General features: G+C 37.9%; 1 protein-coding gene across 1 annotated transcript in view; it reads left to right on the forward strand.

Annotated features, from left to right (window-relative positions):
* Positions 1-6,313: 6,313 nt before the first annotated feature.
* LOC306847273 (thrombospondin type-1 domain-containing protein 7A-like) overlaps positions 6,314-24,212 on the forward strand; it is a 121,441-nt gene continuing 103,542 nt past the window's right edge. The window contains exon 1 of the mRNA XM_079381122.1: positions 6,314-6,817. Within this exon, the coding sequence (XP_079237248.1) occupies positions 6,667-6,817 (151 nt within the window). The 5' untranslated portion in view covers positions 6,314-6,666. The remainder of the gene's footprint in view (positions 6,818-24,212) is intronic.

Below are 24,212 nucleotides of genomic sequence, written 5' to 3' on the forward strand. Positions count from 1 at the left end.
CCAGTAATACTAGTTGCAACACAGTTGTGGTGTTTCAAACCTGTATGACTTTTTCTCTTTGTCCATACAATGAATGTTGTTGTCGAGTTTTGTTTAGGACCCCATTGACCCCATTGACTCAAACAAAATCTTCAAAATATCATCTTTTATGTTCTTCTGAAGAAAGTAAGTCATTAGGAATGACATGAGGGTGAGGAAACAATGACAAAATTTAAAATTTGCCGCTATAACATCATCATTCGCAGGCAACTGCTGCAATTTGCACAGTGTTTTCTGGGTGCAAATCCCCTCAGGTACCTTTTTAAATAGAGACGGATGATTTGGAGAGTGAATCAACAGACTCCTCTTATGTGTTTTGTAGCTTGGCCAAAGTGTAGAGGCGTATAATTATCTCCTTAATTGAAGGCTAAACAATGCTAAACGTTTAATTGCATTACATGTTGTTCTTTTTGTTCTCTTTTTTTTTGTTCCCCACTTGTCTTACCATTTCCTCTTCCAACTCCGATAACATTTGCATATTTAAATTGGATCAGCTTGGCTAGGCAATGCCCCTCCCACTTCACTGGTTGGTCCCCCACCCCTCTACCCCCCTCCAGCTGTTCTGGAAGATTTGAAAAATGAGTCAGACACTGAGCTCTTTCTCCAAAACAAAAACACTGGATTGGATCTGTAGTGTAATGTGCCAAACCTGTCTGCTCCACTTAGATTTGGATGCGGCAGACTTCAAGCCAAATTACTTCACATGTACAGGCACAAATGTGTACGCTTATGGATTAATGGATATTAGGGATGCACTTATATTTAAATTAAATTATATCTGATACGATAAACTGAGAATTATTGCCTTATGGCCAATAACCGATAAATGGCTGACATTAAAATTCTATGCATTTAAATAAATTTTAATAAAATAAATAAATACATTCATCATTTTAGATGATACAAGTGAATTTAGGCACAAGATCACAAGATTGTAATGTACAGTTTGACAAATTGTTCATTTTGAGATTAGCTAAAGATGACATTTAACAGTGTTAGATTATTATTGCACTGTAAAAACATGATTTTTCGAAGTTGTAAATAAAGATTGTAAAAGTATGTTTTATAAGAGTGGCCTATGTTTTGCCATTTCAGGCTTTCTACTTCAAAAGTTCTTGTTTAATTCTTTGTTACTTTTGATTTTCTTTGATTATTTGTGAAATTTACTAGCAGATTCTGAGACAAAATTGTTTTCAAAGTATTTTTTTTTTTAAGTGAGCATTAGATGCAGGCAAAAGTAGTTTGGATGTAAATATATCATTAAATGATAAAAAAAAAAAAAAAAAAAATCTAACCGATATGGTACCGATACATTGTGCATCCCTAATAGATGCACGGTGTTGATCATTATGCTCACAGTATAGGTCTCCACAACAATGTCAAGATTTCTTCAGGTAATTGTCCAGATGACTGTTTTCTTTATCTGCCTTGCTTAATGTTGTTTATCACCTTACTGTTAACCTAGACACTGCCCAGTACACTGGCTCTTACCTAGTGATTATTGAAATAACCGTAATTACCATCAGTAGCAAATGTGTCCATTAAGAATGTGCAGTCTGTGCATTCGCACACTGCTGTTTATTGCAGCAACCCTCCTCCACACCAACTATGTCTCTCTAAATGAGGAATATTGGCTTTGTCAAGCCCATTTACTGGTACGGTTTTCTATACAACTCAGTCGTGCAGCCTCGTGACGCCATCTGAGTGGTCATCTGTTCAGTAGCCTGCCTCATCTGGAACTCTGTGGCCAAAGAATGGAGATAAATAGTGAAATTACTAAGGATAAGTGTTTATTGTGTGAAACTGTGAGGAGTTTGAAGTTGGTGGGAAATGTGTTTATCAAATGCAGGTGTTTGGCATCAGTGCAGATATGTGGCGCCGGTAAAGCGTGCAGTAACAGAGCGTCTGTCTGTTCACTTCTTGAAGAAAAGACACGACCATTAGAGTCCTGTGGGAGACACTTCACACCTGACTAGAACGCCGTCACTTCTTTTGTCCTCTCTCTTAATGAGGCTTCACTGCAGACTAGTGTTGTCGATTATTTCGCTCACTCAACCACGTGACCGCGCGCTGACTGCTGCCCAGGGCAATGCTGGCAGGTGCACAGAGAGCTATCGCTCCATTACTCCATTGCTTCAGGGAACATTACTAGCTGCAAATTGCTGTGTATTTAACGTTTTGAGTACATTTTCAACAAAGTTGTGTACTCTCAGGAGCTTTGAGCTATGATTCTCTTTTTTTTCATGTCATTGCTACACAAAGTCATACAGAACAAAGCACCATTTTTTTCATGCTGAAATAACATGCTCTTAGAAAACTCTGGCAATGGCAGTATATTAAGTCACTGATGTTTCAATAAATCATTACGTTTATTAATATCAATTGGAATAAACAATTCTGCAGCCGAGTAGTATTGTACATGGGCTTAACTGTAGCAACTTTTCACATTAATATAGATGCTGGCATACAGGACCCTCCATGGCCCCCATAGAACGAGGGGGCCCCTAACCCAATTATATTATGATATTATAATGATATTATGAGGTTAAATTTGGGTTAACTTTATAAATTATAGAAATCTTCAAAAGTTATCAGTACAGGTAAGTATTTCACCTCAGAAAAGGATAAATTAAAAAGTATGTAAGTCAGGCTGAGTTACAAAAAATATACACAGTCTGCATGCTGTCACCACATGTGGGCGGCGTCTGAAGATTTATGAATGTTGCATTTATTTTCATTTTCATGGAACTAGAAATTAATTAAACTTTTTTTTTTTTTTTTTTTTTAACAGCAGTCATACCAGTATGTTCCAATAAAGGACTTTTCAATGTTACCGATTGGTTAAGGAAAAAAAAAAGCCAATATATTTAAGCTGACACATTATAGACAAATTATCATATGGCACATTATTAGTTCTAGTTGGCCTAAAAAAAAAAATATATATATATCTTTTTAAAATGGAAATTAAAATAATAATAAAATAAATAATTTTAAATTAATAATTTGAAAAATATATAATATTTTTTATGAGAAATTCTGAGATTGATCTAAGACTTTGAAAGACAAAACCATTAAACAATAAATAATACATAGCGATCTAATATTTTAAGGTGAGCATTTTCTTTTCAGTCAGTCAAAATGTAGATTGATATCTAATATATGTCAATATATTGATTATCGGCTTCAGAATATTATTGGTTATTATTTGTCAAATTCTCCATATCATTGCATCCCTAGTCAGCATCATCCATTTAATGTTTAATTCTCTGTAAATCATCCATGTTCAGTGTTTCCACGTGGAGTGTAATTGTGCTGAGGTAGACTAATTGTGACGTGCATTTCTCACACATTGTTCACGCCATAAGCATGTTCCGCATAAGCACCTGTTTCATGATAACGTGTTTTGCTTTTGTTTGCTTAATTGTGCAGGCCTGCTGGTGTTGAATTATCTTCCACAAGGCGCTCACTCGAACGTGTTCCTACACACACAATAATCAGGTACGATCAGAGGGAAGTGCTGTGGCAAACCGTACGCCTGCTTACTGCCATTCATCACGCCCCACACAACGCTTACATCGCTCCTCATTATAAAGCTACGTCTACAAATCAAAGAAAAAAACACAGCCTCTCCTACACACTTTTTCATTCTCAATTTCCCTCTGTTTTCTTTTTCTGCCCATCTGTCTCATTCCCTGGTCTGTTTCCCCTCTATCCTTGTTTCTGCTATACTCTTTTTCCCTCAAAAGCTTTGCTTTGTTCCTCTCAATCTGTTCCCTCCCCACCCCCCGTTTACCCCCCCCCCCCCCCCCCCCTCTTCTCTTTAGCTGAGCTCTAGTATTAAGGTACAGCAGCGGTGGATATCAGTGTCTCGCATGCTGTGCTTTAGATGTGTGTGAGTGTGTGTGGCATGTGTATTTGTGTCCATGGTTGAGACAACATGGCTTTATCACTGAGTTAAGCACTGCCTGTTTTGACTCTTTAAGGAGGAAAACTGTATCTGTAATCCCACCCAGCTGATTGTCACTAATCAGAGCTGTCTTTCTCTCTTGGCTTCTTCGATGTATCTCACATCAACTGGGGAAGAGGATGGATAGGATTATTAACTTTACTTGAAGATAGCACTAGCCTTGTGGCCTGCACCACTAAGGGTGCTGGTTTTAAAAATGATTCACTGTTAGTAGAGTTTCTGAAAGCAAAGTATTATGTATTGCCATTGTGCATTCAATCCTGTTGTGAAATGCTTTGAATGAAACGGGCCTGCTAAATGACAAATCCACCCACAGTGGTGTCATGTTGTCCCTACAAATTCACAGAGTATTTACAGTATCTGGATCCGATCCAGGTATATTGACCCTGGCTTCTGGCCACCTTAATCTTAGCCACCAACACCTGCAGCCCACCTGACCTTCAGATCCAAGCTTTGTCATTTTCCCAAGATTTCTACTGTATGTTGATTAGTAGGGTTTTTATTTAGGATTTAAATCAGTGCATATATTGCATAATAATAATAGTTTAATAAATATTGTAAATATTTTTATATCTTTCAAATCTACTTAAAAAAAAAAAAAAGTTTTTAATAATTTTAGAGAAAAAAAAAAGTTAGATTAAATATAACAAATCACGATTTAAGATAAGCACAGTATCCAGTATTCATTTGAATGGCCAGGTATTCAGCACAGTCATTCCATTACATCTGTTTTGATGTATTGTGATTATATATGAAGTTGACATAGGCTTCAATTTTGGCCCCGTGTGTGTGTATTGGGTAGGGGCCGGTCAGAGTGCTTGCTGTTTGTTAATACTACAGCTTGGCTAATTTGTTCCATGGTTTGCTCTCTGTGTTGGTAGCTAGCAGGGGGTGAGCATTGTCCATCATTACCCTAATCACTGTGAAATGACTCCAACGGACATTATCCAGGCCTGAATATAAAGGAGGGAGGGCATTTCGCACATTAGGAACTGTTGTTGAGAAAGAAAGAGAGGTCTAGGTAAATACAGGTCTTTTTTCTTCTGGCATTATAAATTATTATAAGTTTAAATAAGCTAATAATTAGCCTTCAACGTTTTAGTGTGTTTACTTTATTTAGCAAGAATGTTTACTAAGATAAAAACGTGTATGCTCATGTAAACATTACCAACTGGCCTATTTGTATGTTTGCTCATTAGAATTATGCACACCTTTACTGGCATGCTGGCAGCTTATTTGGTGTCATTATTCATGTTGGTTTATTTTTTTACTTCAAAAAAGTCGGATGATTTCCATATCTTATGTATGCTGACAGGATTTTGTTGCATTATCTGGGTTCTATGTTAAGATTTTTTTTTCAATAGATTTCATAATTTTGTTGATCACGTAAACACACCCATTAGATGTACCTTCTTAATATATTTTAATATCATAACTAGGTTCTGTAAGTACGCATTTGTGTAGTACAAATATAGTTGGAAAGCTTAAGTCATCGGAGTATTTTTCCTATTGTTTCTTTATTACTGCATTTTCTGACATGACATAGTGCTTGTCGCATATAACAAGAAAGTAGGCATATTCATATGCAGGGTTCATCTTTTTAATCTCTATAATTATTTTTATAAAACAGTTTCTTGAATTTGCTCATAACAGATTGACAACCTAGGCTCCTAGCTTTTATGGAAAGGTGTGATTCCCCAGTTTGTTTCAGTAATGACTGTGGAGACAGCATCTTATAACACTCATAACACTGCACCCCTTCTATGGTTTGGATATCATCAAGGTCAGAGTGAGCTCACATTAAATATTTATGAGGGGTTTTACTACTCTCATTCGGTTGTTTTTTGCCATCCTCTCTCTCTCTCGCGCTCTCTCTCTCTCTCTCTCTATCTCTCTCTCTATCTCTCACTATCCCTCCCGTCAGATTTGGACCCCCTCCCATTACCTTTTCCCTTTCTCTCGCTTCTTTTTCACACTCAGAGTTATCTTTCCTTTGCATCTCTTTATAGCTTTTAGTCCCAGCTGGTGCAAGTGACTGGTGTCTCTGCGTCTAGCAACCAATCCCAAATCAGCACACACACCACAATGATGCACGTGCTTCTTACCTCGGCCCCCGGCACCTTACCCCAGTTCCCTATTGCGTGAAGAATGGTGCAGCCTTTGATAGCAGGGCAAAGTGATAACAGAGAGTGATTGCAGGTGAATGCTGGATTAGTAAAGGAGAGCGAGACTGTATGAGTGAGCATGAGCGAGAGAAAAAGAGAGAGGAGGGGGGAATGGGAGGTGCTGTATCAGCCAGGCTGAGCCAGGACGCAGTAGCCGCACAAGCAGCGTGCTGAGCTGAGGGATCTATTGTTCCTCTGGCTTTTTTATTTTTTTCTCTTCCACTCAGACCTCATTCTTCTCCACTGACCCAGAGAACACAGTGAAGAAGAAATAAAAGGAGGGAAAATAGAGGAGTTAGTGGAGAAAGATAGAGACAAGTGGATTACTCTTTCCTGGAGGAGCCGTGTACAGAAGAGTGAGAGGGACAATAGCAGGCACACTTTCCCCTGTGCCGCATCTTCTCGTGCATACATCTCCTGCTGAGTGTGTGTATATCGTGCGGGTCTGTTTGGCCAGACTTGAGCCGTGTGGATCTATCTGGCCGGGCTAAAGCCATGGCGCTGGCCAGCAGGGCGGCAGGAAGAGGGGGAACTTCAGCAGGGGCTCTTGCCATCCTCTTCAGAGTAGCTCTGCTCTTTTTTGGGCTTTGGGATGTCCAGACGCAAACAGCCGCCAACACAAAACCCACCTACATCTGGCAAACAGGTATATCTAATCACAAGTCTATGCTGAAAATCTTAAATGTTGGTTGTTGTTTTTTTTGAGTGTGTTCTGTTGTGCTCAGAGACAGGCTTGTGATAAAAAATTGATGCTGACTTCACGCCAGGGTCAAAATTAGACTGTCCCAGTGGAAGTACATTTATTGGAGGTTGCTTTTATTAGGCGATGGTATATTTCATTGTGCATTTAGGGTAAAGACATTTTTTAAATAAATCCCGGCACTTAGTTCTTGTCAAAACATGTGCTGTTGCTGAAGACTGCTTGATATTTTCAGAATGTGTGGGATGGTCTTCCTGGTAAATCGCCACACTTTTATGAATTGTATAGACTCCATAGTACATCCTGCAAGAAAAGAGGTATGGATGATTCTCTAAAGCAAGCTCGAACTTGATTAGTGTAATTTGTGCAATAATTAAGAATATGAATATCCATGCATCGACCGTGAATTAGCTTTCCAAAAGCAGCATGGTCAAAATGACTAGTATGATGCCTTGGGAATTCCTTTCCCACAAGGTTTGATAGGTGAATATTGGAGATGTTGAAGTACCTGCAGAGTCATGCTCTGATAAAAGATATGTGTTTGGTCGAATAAAGAGCAGGTGTCTTTTTCTCAGTGCTGTTGGTGAGCGTTACTTGGTTTTTGGAAAGTATCAGGGTGCAGATTTGTCATGTATGGGACATTACCGGCAGTGGAAGTGGGGGGTTGGATTAGGCCGAAGGGGGGTGAGTCTGTTTTGGGTACATGTTGGGATGGGGTGGGATAGGATGAACTGGGATGCTGAAATGGTTCCTCTGGTTTGGCCACAGATCGATGGGTCATTTGGCCAGGGTCTCAGGCGGGAATGAATGGAGAATCTTTGGATCAATGAAGAGGGTGCAGTGGGGCCACTGGTGTCCTGCTGGAGTTGATCAATGCACAGCTTCACGGCTGGACAGGAGTGAGATCCTGCAGGATCAATGGTGAATTCTGAACTCCCTGGTCTTACTCAGAAGGAGCCTGATTAATGTGTGGGGTGCAAATCTGGAGAACTAGGTGTTCAATTGAACCATGGATCCAAGAAATTGGTGTACATGCTTTTAAGAGCACACTATTAAGCATCTGCTGTTAATTTGACAACTCAAATGATTTGAGGGTTTAAGGAGAGGAGGTGAATTTTAATGTCATTCTTTCTGGCAAAGTGACTGTTACATTTATGTCTTCACGTTGATCTTTTTCTTTAGTGTAGTGTTGTAGTGGTACTGGGAATATCATGGTAGCGTGGTGCAGTATCCTGCCCCCACTACTGTGACTGAGTGCAGGAGATTATACATGGGGTGAGGGAGGACAAGCAGATTGGCTGAAGCAAGTTAACCTACATACAGCAGAGCCTCGCTTTCACATTTCACATAAATACACACATAGTAAGTCCTAAAACTCAACCCGAGTATTTGGAAAGTGCTTGACCTCAGAATCCCAAGTAAGGCCTGCTAAGCAAACCTCAAGCTTTCGTGGAAAGCATCCATCTCCTCCTCCTGTTGTTGTTGTTTTTTATTTGCTTCCAGTTTTCCTATAATTTACTCAGTATTTTTAGTGTTTTGATATGTACGGACACAAGGGGAAAAGCAGGATGAGACTTGTACAACAGTGTTAGCCTATCTGCAGGGCACATATGGGACCAAATCCATTTTTTTTTGATGAGAGCACAATAAATTTTGTGGCTATGACAAATGGCCCTGGCAGTGTGCATCAGTACAGAGGCTGATGTTCACCAGTCAGCAGAGAGTTTATTGTAAGAAAAACAATTTCTGTAGTTCCCCTTGGATAGTCCTAGATGGAGAAGGGTGGTACAAGCCTGAATTTGTTCTGAGACTTTTGACACTTTTATCATGCAAAACATAATTTCATATTTAATCAGATGGAATACATTTTTAATGAGATGTTTTGAGATATGTACCTTGACAACACACTGTAACTTTAAGTTCTCAAAACATCCTCCTCAGTTTTATTGAAACTAGCCTACAAAGTGACTTTGCTCTTCTGACAAATCAATACATCAACACCAAATACGGCCACCATGTTTACATATCAATAACCTATTGGGTTGCCAGAAGGCTGCTCATTTCACATTCAAACGGGGCATTTCTGAAAGGCACAGCCGCAAGAAAAGCTTTAATTTTAGACTCTAAGAGTGGATGGAAACCTACAAGCTGTCAATCATTTATAATTTATTTCAGTCCTGAAGGATTTCACAGTGCAGTTTGTTTTTACATGTCCCTGTTTTCAGGGCTGTGATGCTGTATTCGAAGACACTAGGGAAGTGTCTGGCCCAGTTTATTGCCATGTATCTTCCAATTTTACACTGTAAATGGTACCCCTTTTTAACACCATTGCTGTGAAGGCCATATTGGGATCATGACTTCATTTTGTAGAGTTTATTGCAAACAGTCTAGAGTTTTGATGCTGCTTTGCACAGTGTGTTGTTTAACTGTATTGCTTTCTCGTCCTGGGGTTTACCTCTGTATGACCGTCACTCTCTAGGGCCTCTATGTGGGCCATTCTCTGCCCTACAGCTGCCTGAAATAACACATACACGCTGATCTTAATCGACAGGGTTGAACTCTCTCCCTGGTCAGCATTGTGCGTAGCAGTGGCGTACATGTGGGAGGAAGCTATTGAGCCCGGCAGGACCCTTCCCCCATTCACCCCACCCATCCAGTCCAACAGATGAGACGCCTTTTATTTCCTCTGGATGTGTGAATCTGCCTATACTGCCCCATTCACTAATGTCCACCCTTCTGTTTCCTTCTTTCAGCACCTTTCACCTTCTTCACCATTATTTTCTTTAGGTCAACCTTTGGCCCTGTGGTTAAAAGGGTCTTGGAAGGGCATGTCAGTGCAGGAGAACATTCGGGATCTATCTGTGGCAGGAGGCTAAGTGTCAAGCGGTTAATTCAAACATTTTAACTCAGTCAGACTTCAATACCAAATACGCCACCTGAGGACTGCGCAACAAGACTCTCTTTAGACCCTTGGATCTTGGGGAGAATGCATCCATGTGCATCTTGGCTTCCTCAGTGTGTTCTGATATGGCTAATCGTGGCGAAAAATAGAGGAGGAAAACATATGGAAGTGTGCAAACATTCCCTAGGCGAACAAGCTGTAATTATGCCCAGCCATCAGCCTGAATTTTGTGTACAGAGTTAGACGCAACCATTATGAGGAGGGATGAAATGGAGTTCACATTCGGATTCATTAAGTGCCAAATTACTGCTGCTTGTCTGGGTACTTTACTTGAGTTGGTCCAGCTGCTCACAACAACCTGCCTGACAAGTGCCGCCTACCCGGAATGGTCTGCCTCACACAAGAGCCTTGTCACATGGCTGTTAACTGTCTTATGGCTTTTGTCATTTTCAGCACTTCTCCTCTTTAATTGTGCGTATCAATGTTCTCAGCCCTAGCAGTTTTGCACTAGGTCATCTCCTCCCGCTGCCGTTTGTTTCTTTAGGTAAGCATCTGTGTGCTCCCTTGCTCTTTTCTTTTTTCGTCCTGGAGAGCAAGGGGAGAATCCTGATGAGTGCTCGCCAAAAGATGACAAAAGACAGACTGACAGCGTGATTTGTTCCACTTGCCCCCTTCTCTCTTTCCCTTTTCTTTTGCTCACACATGCGCGCTTGCACTCGCGCACTTCATTAGTTTGCTAAGAATGGATTGCCGCCTGCCTGTGCGTGGGGGAGCGGTTGTAATTACCTGGGTGTGTGGCACAAATCCTTTTTTCATATCTAAAGGCAGCTTTCCGACAGAAGATGCTGAGAAGCCTGCTTCTGCTTTTTTTTTTTTTTTTCACTTAAAAATTTGTATTCCTCAGACATTGCATTTATTTAGTCCGTAACACCAACGAAACTGATGATGATTTCGAAAATTAACTCGAGAACTGCCCTTTGATTTCAGACTTAGTCAGATAAGCTTATAACTGATGACAGTACTAAACACATTAGCGGAATAGCACAATGTGTTCATGATGCTTTTCTCCTCTCTCACTTACTACAGCTCACGTTCCTGCAATAGGCCGCTTAGCTTTCCTGAAACGTGCAAAGGGATTGCACTCATTATGCTAAACTGCTTTAAATCAACACCTGAGTCATACACTTCCTGTCCAATGCCACCTATAGAAGGCCTTTCTACGAATAATTCTACGAAAGAGCCGATTTGTGTCTTTATTGTCCCACCCATATACAGACACCAAATGCATTTCCTATTGAGGAAAGTTGTGTTTGAGATTGTGGAAGTTACAGTGTGTATGTCACTTGCTCACTTTCCCATCCCTTACTATGTTACTGTATGTCTTTGAAACACGCTTGAGTGCCAAGCTTGTCTCTGAGGAGCTGAGCTGAGCAGTGCCACTTTATTGCATAGTGACTTTTCTGATGGAGATATAAATAGCAGACAGGTTGAGCCATGCAACAGCTGAGCGCCGGCTCTAGATCCGTGCTACAGACGCTAATAGGAGAGAACCTGGTGGAGGTGGGAGTGAAAGATGGAGAATAAACAAGAACAAAAAGACTGTTTGTCATCTTAGTTGATTCTTTGGTGGTGCGCTAAATTTTCACTGCACGCTTGGATAAACGCATTTGCGCAGATGATCGCTGTCTCGCACACAATGAAACACCTGCAGCTTTTGGCATGGGCGGCACAAGTTGGCACTGTATCAGCAACTAAATAATACCTCTGATAGGTAACCTCAAGGTTTAGTCTGATTTTAATTATAGTGGCAGACAAAAAAATAATCATTAGGGATGAATGAGAATTTCTTCATTAACCATACTCACACACCCATTTACAATTAATTAACTCACACGCAAACACAAATGTATGTGTGTATATAATATATTGTCTTCACGGCTGTGTTATTGTAATTTTGCAGTTTTGCACTTCTGGTCTTGCTTTCACATTTGTAATGAGCAGAAGACGACTTGATTTACTCTTAGTTCACCGTTGGGAGTCTGATGTGAAAGCTGAATGTAACAAGTGAGTTTGGGTGTAAGTGGGATTTCCTGCCTGTCTAATCAGCTAACCATAATCTGACGTGACCTTTTAGAATCCAAGAAGCGTTAAGATCGAATGGCAAGTTGTAGGAAGTTTGGGATCTGTAAAGTATCAAGCTAGCTAACTATTTGAAAATTGAGTGTTACAGAGCCCCTTCTCTCTGTGTGTGAGCATAAAGTCTGAATGTCAACTGTACAAAATCATGTTTAACTGATCATCCTGAAATGGTGAAGTATCTGTGTAGGCTTGCATAATTACAACATTTGTTTTACTTTAAAACACAAATCAAGGTGGTTTTTTTTTTTTTTTTTTTGGCTTCAACCTCAATCAAGTCTTCATAATTTCAAAAAGGAGAAAGAAAACAATATCAAATGCAAAACACACTGACAGAAGTAGCAGTATGTTGATGTGGAACGGTTAGCATCTCTCAACCCAAATGGTAACTTGTCAAATATCTACTTATTCTGCCACCCACTCAACACCTTTTATTTTCACATCCACACACTTACATTCTTATTTTCACTTCGTTTATGCTTAACATGCACATGTGTTATTTATAGTGGGGATGGGTGGGACACTTTTTATCAAGGCAGATTTTGTCCATAATACTTTATGAAATTGCTTGCAACGATGATTTTATCAAACACAGAACTAAGCATCTCCATTTGTAGAGCAGGAGTTTCTGCAATTTTGTGCTGTTAGTTGTGATTTGGCACTAAATTTCAAGTTGAGTCGTTGTTGTGGTTGTGGTTGTCATCAGTGGCTGAAAGCAAAAATGTTTGTTTGTTTATATGTATGTATTTATTTGCTTGTTTTTGTTTATTTGTTTGTTTACTTATTTATTTAAAGGGGTCCTATTATGCTTTTTCACTTTTTGAATTTTAGTCAGTGTGTAGTGTGTATGTTTGGGCATAAAGCAATCTACAAAGTTACAAATCTCAAAGTCCACTCCAAAGGGGGATATTTCGTTTTTAAAAAATCCCTTTTCAAGAACTACAACGAACAGCTCCTTTGGACTACAAAGTTGTTTTCCTGTATTTGTGATTTCACAAAAATAAATCCCGCCTATGGAAATTCGAATGGTTGGCGGTGGGGAGAATGCTTGGTTGAGCACTGCACATTTCAAAATCGAAACCCGGTGCAGGTGTTTTTATATCACTGTATTTCTGATGAAAGCCGACTGTTTTCAGAAAATATGGGATGTCATTTTCATTTCATCTTGCAAGTAATGTCTGATAAAGCAGTGTTTGTGAAAGGAGCTCTTCTTTGTATACAGCGTTACCGGAGAATCCTTGCTCTCTACCACTCCAACAGCGCCTCCTGCTAGCAGAGTATTAATTTGCATAAATATGCAGTCACAAATAGTGTAAGTCTGTGGGAATATGGTATAAATAAATTCAACTGTATAACAGTTTCACTGCAATTCATGTTATAATTTTAGAATTAAAGAACAATAAACATAATACATATTACCGTTGCACTTATCTGTACATAGTAAATGTAGTTATTTTGAAGCTGTTGTTGACATCCTATCTAAAACGTGATTTAGCCAAAAAAACAACAGTGGCAATCGCTGCCAAAATTCTGTGGAAAAATATTTTTTCCCTTTATTTTTTATTTAATTTTTCCCCCCTGATGTTTTAATAACCTAGTAAAGATTATTCAGTTTGCTCTTCTTTTAGGAGCTTAAAATAGATAATTTTCTGGCAAATAAAAGTGAAAAGACAAACATTGGTGAAAAGGGAGGGAACATTTTATCCATACCATTTTTCATGGCCAGGTCTGCAGGGCTTACTGTAAGTGAGTTACCAGGGACCCTCAATTCATCATAGTTACGCCGAGCACTCAGCCATACTCCCCGATGGAACTGCCCCCAGACTTCCGTTTTCCCACAATGCACTATTACACTATTATTCAGTGGCTGAAAGTGAAACTCTCTAATGTAAATTTATGTAAAATGATTGTATGAGCCCATCAGCTTGAAACAAAATACTTTAGTACAACTTTAGGATCTGGAGAGCCTCATGTGACAGTATTGCAATTGTTCAGAATACTTCACTGAGAATGATATTGCTTCAGTCACATTTACTATGCAAACTCCTCCATGTAATGCAGTTAGTATGTGAGTGGTTATGAGAGATGAATGTGTCTTGACAAGTAAATTTGGTGGAAAATTGGCGGAAAATGTCTGTTATTGTTTCAAAATGGTTCAATTATTGGAATTTCACAGTAATCCAAGCAACTCCTAATTTTTATGTATGTCATGCCAATGCTTTCACACACACACACACACACACACACACTGCGCTTGTGTCGTTGATATTGCATATCAAATATAATGTTAATTATCTAAAGAACTACATAAATATTTCATATTTAAAGTACAGGAGATGAAGAAAAATTGTCTGTGACCGAGAAAGAGACTGTTTACAATAATCTAAATGGTAAGGCTTTAGACTAAGCATTACTCATATATAGATGCTCAATGGATTATAGATTAGGTTATTCAAAAACATTATTTAGAGCATCCTAAGAAGATTTGTTATTATAGTCTATTGAACTACGCCCTTAATGTACACTCTGTTTGTATACTGTGCCTTCAATAATACTGGAAATGGTCATGTATATACTGGGTATGAGTATGTGTAATTTTATCATTTTCCCATAGGCACACATGGACGTTTCCATAATATTCTCATAATCTAGTTATGCAGCATTGTGTATGATACTATTTGGGGTTGTTTACAATGTCCAATGCCTCATCCACAGCTGTGGCAGCACACAGAGCAGCCCCTTGGATGATTCATGACTCACAATTGTCCTGTTAAAAGTTCTTTACTGGAGTGTTTTCCACTCACAACATGGAGTAGTTGTACATCAGATCATTTTGTAGTGTTTCTAAAGCATATACCAGCAAACGAAGCAGCGGTTTTTTTTTTTTTTTATGGCTAATATTGAAGTTTTTAGATTTGGTCTCTACTAATTGCACAGTCCAATCCATCCTGTCAGGCACATAGCAGGGCACCTTTCTCTAGTTTGCAAGTTCGTAATTTAATTTGTGACAATTACATCAAATGTGGTGTACCGTATTTGGATGTACACAAGCTTGTATGCTGGAGAAAGGTGCCTTGCTACGTTCCTGACAGGCTAGTCTGCACATTTCTCCAATGAACTACAAATCTCTGCATATTGCGGTTGAAGATACTTTTGTTTTATAGCATTCAAACATAGTTATATTTGCTGTATGGTTCCAAATGTGATGATACAGTATTTAAAGATTTCAGAGGGTTGATGGAATAGCTACACAACATAAAGTATTTCTTTTGAGACCACCCTGCCACAATAGCAAAAGTATGGTAACTCACTGGAACTGAGAAAATGGCTTATTGTAATACATTTGATATGTAATTTTAACGCATTTTCATTGAATCTGAGCAAAATAAAGAGGAACTGGTTTGTCACAGGACTGATTATAATCTGGGATACGATTTTGCTAATAAGTAAATGTGTAGCCAGTGCCTTTGTATTGCAGTGCCATGCACCTTCTCCATCTGTCTCATTCATCCCCTTCTTTTTTGCTGTCCTCTGCAAACATCTGCCTTTCCACTTCATTTCCCCTCCAGTCCTTCTGCAGTCACCCTCTATTCCATATTGGCTGTTGTTTTGCTGCAGATGTTGTCTGGAAAAGTTTCCAAGAAACTACTGAACTGAGACGTGTTTCAGTGTCAGTTGTCAACGAGGCGATGGAACGGGTTTAATGAAATCTGATGTTATGTTCTGACAACACTCGTCTCAATAGGGAAATGCAGGGCATATGTATACGAATCGAGGTGGACGTCCCTCTACCAAGGTTATTAAGCCCAGCCGTCCATTCCTGGAAAACTATCTAAAGTTTTACAGCCTAGTTGATTGTTTACGGTGAGGACTGGTAAATGAAGTCACCGTGGTCTGTACAGTGCCTCTATCTTTAAAGTGATATAGTTTGTTATCTGTTGAACGTCCAGGCAAACATGACTGAGGCAGTTTGGTATTATTTTCTCCCATGATCTTTGAACAAAAAGGCAATCAGGTGTTGCAGTTGCTGAGATTTTTCACTATACAAACTAAAATGTCAGAAATTTGTTGCTATTGTATTACATGAGTGAATTTTGTTATCCAGCTTTTTTTCCCAGAAGTATAATCAGTCATGGCATGCAGCGAGTTGGCTTCAGTCCATCCAGAAGCTTGATTGCTCAACTGTGTGTTGTTGAGCTCTACCCCCTCCACATTCCCTCAAGAGCAGCACTGGATGAGTCTCTCCAGATCTGATCATCAGCATTCAGGAAGTGTTTGTGTGTGATAGATGCAAGTCACACTTTATAGTGACCGTTGCCAGCTGTAGCCCTGACGGTTTTGGAGGCTGTAATGAGGCACAGGATAACTGAAATGTTGGATCGAGGTGGTTCATGTATATGATGAAGTAGTGCACACGTATATTTGCTGGCTGACATGAGAGTGGTCTTAATTGTTTTTTTGATAATAGTTTTTGTTTTTTATTAGTGCTGTCAAACGATTAATCACGATTAAATTGCATCCAAAATAAACGTTTATGTTTTGGGTTGTAAACAAACTTTTATTTTGGATGCAATTAATCACGATTAATCATTTTACAGCACTAGTTTTTACACATGCACTATTTGCTGTCAGCTATGATTGATATATATAGTTTTTGTATCAATTTCTAATAATAAGGGAGTAGTACAAGGTGGGTTAGTGAATAGTGTTTGTTTGCCCCAAATGAGGCAACCTGTGTAGTCAAAGACAATCTATTCTATCTGGGAGTAACAACACTTATTTGTCTGACATTTGTTTTGTTTTTGTTTGTTTTTTTGCTCATTTAAAGTTGCTGTAACAGTATAGGGACCAATTCTCACTATTAAGCTGCTTATTAGCATGTTTATTATTAACATATTGGCTATTTCTTAGTACTTATAAAGCACATTCTGCATGGCCGTATTCTACATCTCTAATCATATCCAATACATAAACTTAACAAGTACTTTACTAACTATTAATAAGCAGCAAATTATGAGTTTGAGGCAAAAGTTGTAGTTAATGGTTTGTTAATAGATTGACAATTGGACCTTATAATAAAGTGTGACCAAAGTTGCTCCTCATGACATGCACTGCATTTAAAAAAAGGAAATGAACAAATAAATAAAAATAAAAAAGGAAGGACTTTGAAAGAAGAATGAGGTCAGCCAGTCATGGACACACTTGCTGGAAAATAACATTGTGGTGTAATACGGATGGTTAAATTCGCAGTGATGGAGATTGTAACGCTATTTCAATCGGACCCTTTCACGACAGAACATGGACAAAATAATAAAGAAGCTTGTTATAAATGTTTTGTACATAGAGGGCGCAATCAGCAGAGAGAAGTGGACCGCGCTCACTAAACACCCATCATCCAGTGCGGCGGGAGAGTTGGTGTGTGAGTGATGAAGTGTTCGCCGCTCTCATTGCAGTGGGACACAATAACACAGCCCTTCTTTTCGCCTTCGGTTCTCTCCATGCCACTGACTACAATTCCAGCTGTCCTTCATTTTAATGGAACAGCACGGACAGCCCAAGAAAAATGAAGTCTACATGTCTACATACTACATCAGATCTCTCATTGTCAGAGAAAACCATGAAGAATCTAAAATCCAATTTTTAAGGAAAAAATCAAACAAACATGAAACAAACAAGCAGACAACCGTATAGCTCAATCAGCCGTCCATTTCTCTCCTTTGAAGTTCAGCCTCATTAAAGAGGGAAATAAGCAAGAAGAAAAAAAAAAAAAAACAGCAACTGTGCAGCATCAGCAGAACTCAGCAGGGAGAGAGAAGGTGATCCCTGTTTCTTACCACCACGTTCACCATCCCATAGTCTGACTGGAACAGCAGGTGTCCTACTATAGATGCAGTTTGGAATTTCCTTTTTATGTGTGTAGGTGAGAATCTGTTAGAATGATCTTTGTGAGAAGAATCTTTGGATCTTTCTTTTGATGAATGACAGTCTATTCTGTGCAACTCTAACAAGATATAGAGGTTATTCTCTAGGATTCCTTTAAAGTTAAACTCTTCCATACATTGATCAACACTGATGTTTTTTTTTTTTGTTTTTAATGTTGGGGTCACATTTACGGAAATTTTGGCCAGTAGAGAGAGTTTTTGTTGTGGCTGATTGTAATAATAATAATAAGAAATTACTTTGTTAGTAGTAGTAGCAATGATAAAAATAGTAATATTTATATTATGATATAATTTGTTTTGTATTTGTATTATTATTGGTAATAATTGACAAATAATTAAAACAATTATAAATCTGTATTACTTTGTTTTCAAACAAAAAAAAGTTAATTTTAGCATCACAATTTTGTCACCTTGGAATTATAAGGTTCTGTCTGACATTTTCAGACAGAATCAAAATTGAGTTATTCTCATATTCTTATTCTGTGACAAAGTATTTACATTGCGTGCTTGTTGTTGTTGTTGTTGTTTTGGACATTTTGGGACTTTATTGAATGCAAAAACTTTGAAGCGCAGTATCTCAAACCACTCAGAATGCAGATAGAACCTTACAATTCCAAGGTGGCAATTTATAAAGATAGATTATAATGTGTATACAAATACAATACTTCTGATTTAGGAAATAAAGTTTCTTGATGCAGGCTATTTAAAAAAACATCTAGAAAATAGAGCCATTATAAATCCTTAATATAATGCATTTGAATGATCAAAATAATTGTGTGTGTGTGGTCTTCACTGCATTTTCAAAGTTACATTAATGAAGCTTGTTATATCTTTTCATAAGAAATTGTTAAAATCATATTATTTTTATATTATATATTAATAAGAAATGTGGCACCAATATGGTGCCAAATATATTGTTTATCCCTACTGTCGATGATAACAGGATGCTGTTTTTTTGTTACTGCATGTGCTGATAAAAATATATAAAAATCTGTTGCCACATAGCATTTCTTTGTTCCTTACTGAATCATTCTTTTCTTCCCCTCCTCTTGTCTACTTTTAAATGATTGTGAATGGAGGTTATTAGTTTTGTGTGTGTGTTTGTTTATATGAGGTACACAGCTGGCTCTTGAGTAGTGCTCATTATTTCCTGTGTTTTTATTGCTGGCATACTAAGTAATTTACATTGACTGTTGAAACACTGCCCAACTTATTGCCCTCCTCTTATCTCCTTCAAATTTCTAACTGAAGTGATCCATTTGTTGTTGATTGCACTTCTTTAATCCTGAACAAGACATTTAACTTTTGTGATGCAGTTAAGAAGCTGCCTGTATGGTAACAAAGGCTATTCTTCTGGTTGACTCATAATTTATATTCTTTTGTGAAGGCGTTGTGCTGTGTGTAGCTTCCCGTATTTGTCCACTGTACACTGCTTCATCCGCTGTATACCCACGTGACTTTGCTCTGAGAGGTCAAAGGAAATGTCAGCTGTGTGAGAGAGCCTCTGCTACTCGTTTGATGGTATCCTAAAGTGAAGGGGTTGTAGAATTGGTTAGCCATACTGTTCTGATTTCAGAATACACTACTTATCACATACAGTCAAAGCATATCATCACATATTAAGATTTTAAAGATGGAGAGTTGGAAAGTGTGTTATATAAACCTAAACCTAATGTGAAGGTCTCATGGTCTCTAGATGAGAGTGGGATATTGGGGGCAAGTGTCTGTGAGCTTGCCGAGGTTGGTTTTAGCTGCCATTCATTCATCTCTGGCTGAAATTAAACCTCCAGCTCCCTCACCGAATCCCAGCCCCCTCTAACCGTGACCATCATCTCTGAGGAGCGATTAATGCATTGTGGGTAATTCTGGTATGCTTGGATAATTGGGCACAAGCCTCAAAATAGCCAAACAATATTTAATGTGGTTTGAGGTTTTGCTAAAGCTGTATCTGTTTATGCAAGAAGAATGTGCTCAGTTTTTGCCATCAAGATTTTAAAGGATGTTTTTAGAAATGGTTTTACCGAAAAATCATAGGTCAATGGCAAAAATGTCTTCCTTTTTAACCTCATTTTTTGGACCATCCTTTTCAATTTCATAATTGCATCCCAGATCATGAAAATATGATGTTTTTTGTTGTTTTGTGTTTTTCTTTTTTTGAGAATCCGTGGTGCTTTGCATGATACAAAGTCTAATTTGAATGTTTTGTTGTGCTCCTAACATATGTGGTGTCTAATCTAAGGACAGACCCCACAAGTTCCCAACAGTAATGAAAAATACATCACTAGAATTGAATTATCTCCCAGTTACGACCATATGCACACAACTCACTGTGAGTGTCTCAAACCTCAGAGGAGAGCTGGGATTCAGTCTCTCTCTCCTCTCCTGCTCTCTCTCAGCTCTTTGATCTTGGGATGCTGTACAGATGAACACATCTCAATGAGGCTTTTACCATAAATTGCATCCAGTCACAGCAGTTCTGACATGTTCATGAGTGCACTACCTCCTCTCCATTTCACCAACTACAGCTGAAGTAAAATACACCACTGATGAGTATGAATCATGACTGAAGCAAATTTTAGCTTTTGTTTTCCAAATACATGGGTAGCGTATTTGAATAGATGGTGCCTTACTGATGGTATTGTGTCTGAATGGGGGACAATTCTTACATTCATGTTCCAGTGGAAAATTGAGTTTTTGTTGTTTCAGCAGCAAAGGGATGGATTGATGCCATTAGTTCTGAAATTAAATGTCTGACAAGTACATACTTTTAGCCATGCATTTTATTTTCAGTCTATCCTTAAGCAATTAAATGCCATATAATTGCACCCGTTGATGTTAATTAGACAGAAACAGGAACGCAGAATAGCAGTGATTGAGAGCGAGACAAAAACAAGGTGATTACGAGGCACTCATTTGCATATCGAGGACATGCTATTGTATGTTTTAAAATGCTAGAGGATTCAGCACTGCGTATTGTCTGCGAAAGAGGCAACAGTATGTACTGTACTTTATTTATTTATTTATTTGAGATTGTATGCTTCACCAGAGGAGATACTGAAACATGATCTTGACTATTCATTTTGATATTCTTTGTTTTATTGCCCTGTCTGCCACTTCCATTAGGGTCAGTGAACCATTGTAACTTGAGGCTGCAGAAGCTATTTCCCTCTTCAGGACATGAAATGACATCCTAGCATTAAATATTAACATTGGTTATTTTCTGACTGTCACAGTGGCCCCTTTAAAACCAATTTGTTCGAGCATGAGTTTGTCATCCAATCCCGATAATGTCAAAAAACTCTCTGGCTGAATGCAAAAAAAGGTGTCACGGAAACCCGCTCTCGGAAAAAAATAGAGATAGCAGACCGTCGCTTTATGCATTGTGAGAAGAGATAAGGTAATCAGATGAAAAAAAAGCATTTGACATGTCATGCTTGACAGTTTTTATATTATTACTATTCAAACAGTCCTTTAATGAAAGCTGTCCATCTTATAACAGTTGGAGAGAAAATGTCAGGGATTTCTTGGCAGCTGTTTGCCATGTTGTTTAAATAGCAAATGCATTTAAATAAATCATGGGCGTGCTGGTCTAAAAAAAACCTCTTTTCAGGAACTAAACATAGACTGCACCATAGACCAACTTAAATCTGGTATAAAGTCTAAAGTCAATGGTACAATATATATATATATATATGCTATTTAAACCCTCTGGTGCTCTTCGGTCACTTTTGACCAGAAAATTTTATGTTTTGAATTTGTATTTATTTTTTGTTAACAACTGTTCATTGTTTTATTTTGTGGAACGGTAGTACAAAAAAAAAGCAGCTGTACAAATTTAAAACCCACCCCTTGGTAGACTCAAAAAATAAATAAATAATAAAGACATGAATTAATATTAATAGATAAACAAATAACAATAAAATTACTTTTACAAATTTTTTTTAGAAAAGAATATAGGGCTGTGTATTGGCAAGAATCTGGCGATACGATACACACTAAAGTAGAGCCGCCAGCTTTTCAGTTGCTCCCGCATCACCCGGTCCGCGCAGCGCCGATCCATCCCGGACAAGCCTAAACAAACTATCAACAATGGCGGACGTTGCTTTGCTATTGATGTTTATGGCTTTGCGAACCTACATCGGCATCCAAACACGAATCAAACGTGTTCATGTTTAGCTGCTATTTCAAATATGGCAGTCAAAAGTTTCTGTCGTCTTGTTGGTGAAACTCTAAAACATCAAGAGTACAAAACCAACACATCCACACACACACACATACACATACACATACACATACACATACACATACACATTCAAATGAATTGGTATGGTTATAACCTTATAGCCATAAGTCATAAAACTGAAATAAGATATTGAAATCAGATCAGGCCAAGGAGGATTCAGCTCTGATAAAACATTCCTGTTAATTTTTGTTACTTTTTATAGAACTTTAATATTTTGTGTAACAAAATGCTTTCTCTTTGTTCAGGTTTGACTGCCGTAATAATAATTCAAAAACTGACGCTTTAAATCAACATTTCAAACCAAAAAAAATAATTAAACTCTTTTATTTAAAAATAATGTAAACCTTTACAAAAAGTTGTCTTTGAAAATGTCTAAATACATATCCAAACCCACAACTTAATAAAAATAAAAAGTAATTATGTCTAAAAACAATTAGAGAATTCATAGGCCTTTTATATAGAGTTATGTAGGAATTTATGGGCTAAACCATGGAATTGTAGATGTTTTTCATTTTACTCCCACCAGATGGCACTAATCTGGCTTCAAAAATTGGATTTTAAAGGCATTGGCTCCATTTTAACATGAATTACTGCCATAATTGAAAAATAATAGAACATTTAAAAGTATTATTTTCAATGGGAAAATTTGATCATAATTATTGCATAAATATTAATTAGTACTATGAAATTCTCTGAAAAATCTAAAGAAAAAATACTATTAAACAAAATTGGTGGGTTGGTGGGAGTAAAATTTTAGCTTTTGACCGTGAAGAAACATTTAAAAACATTTAACCCAACTGTTGGTTGAAAACAACCCAGCATGTGTTCTGTCCAATATTTACCCAGCACTGGGTTGTAGGGAACACTTATGAACAACATTCTTTCTTTCTTTCTTTCTTTCTTTCTTTCTTTCTTTCTTTCTTTCTTTCTTTCTTTCTTTCTTTCTTTCTTTCTTTCTTTCTTTCTTTCTTTCTTTCTTTCTTTCTTTCTTTCTTTCTTTCTTTCTTTCTTTCTTTCTTTCTTTCTTTCTTTCTTTCTTTCTTTCTTTCTTTCTTTCTTTCTTTCTTTCTTTCTTTCTTTCTTTCTTTCTTTCTTTCTTGTCTTAAATACAAGAAAGAAAGATAGTAGTAGTATTTGCTCTCCATCACTATTGTTAAAAGTGAGGGGAGCAAAAAAAAAAATTAAATAAATATCAGCTGTTTGGTTCATAAGGTAGTAGTAGTAGTTCTGTAAACTTATTTCTAAATAATGGTTGCTTTTATCAAGATAAAGCAAAGATCCATTTCTATATGCCGAAGCATTCTTGTGTAAATAATCATGAAATTGCTTAATCTGGTACTGTTGCATTTGTGTGAATAACTTTATTAGAATACTGATTGGGTTCTTTGCTCACTGTCTAGACAAGATGTAAATATTCAATTACAGACCACTTTCATGGGTGGTGCAATGATATGGACAGGTAAAATAAACAAATCAGGATATATTTCCCCCCCTCAGGCGAATACCTAATAAACAAAGATTCATGCATAAGGCATGGAAAAGTAGGTCATCATTGGAGGGAAAACGCAATGAACCTGCAGGCAGCACCCGTCCATAATCCAATCTGGAGCTGACTTCTGCCTTCACTAACACACATTTAAGCTCTCATGAAGTGGTTATGGATTATAGCATCAGTGCTGTGCTGGAAACTAGTCATCTCGCCGGGTGCTGAGAGATATGTTATTTTAGAAGCGCCAATATATATTTCATAAAACATTAGTAAATACATTTCTAACAATCGTGTGACGTCAAACATGACCGTTTATCTCAGTTTCTAGTTTGATTTTGTTTTCTTATTTAGTCAGATCATCACAGTTTGTGAATGGCCATTAGCATCTGAGACATGCTGATATACAATAACATCAAATGTTTTATAAAACAATGAAGCCTTTTCACACAAAGGCTATTTCTCTTTCTTCATCCACACCCTTCATTCACATTCACACTGTCTTCCTCACCCAGCCCCTCAGATCCGCCTTCTCTGCACGAGACCTGCAACCTGCTAATTCAGACACATCATTAAACCTGGCACAACGGTGTTCATGCATATTTCAATAAAGGCTCTTGCTAATTCTTTGT

Source organism: Barbus barbus (assembly GCF_936440315.1).
Source record: "Barbus barbus genome assembly, chromosome: 27".
Taxonomy (NCBI): Eukaryota; Metazoa; Chordata; class Actinopteri; order Cypriniformes; family Cyprinidae; genus Barbus; species Barbus barbus.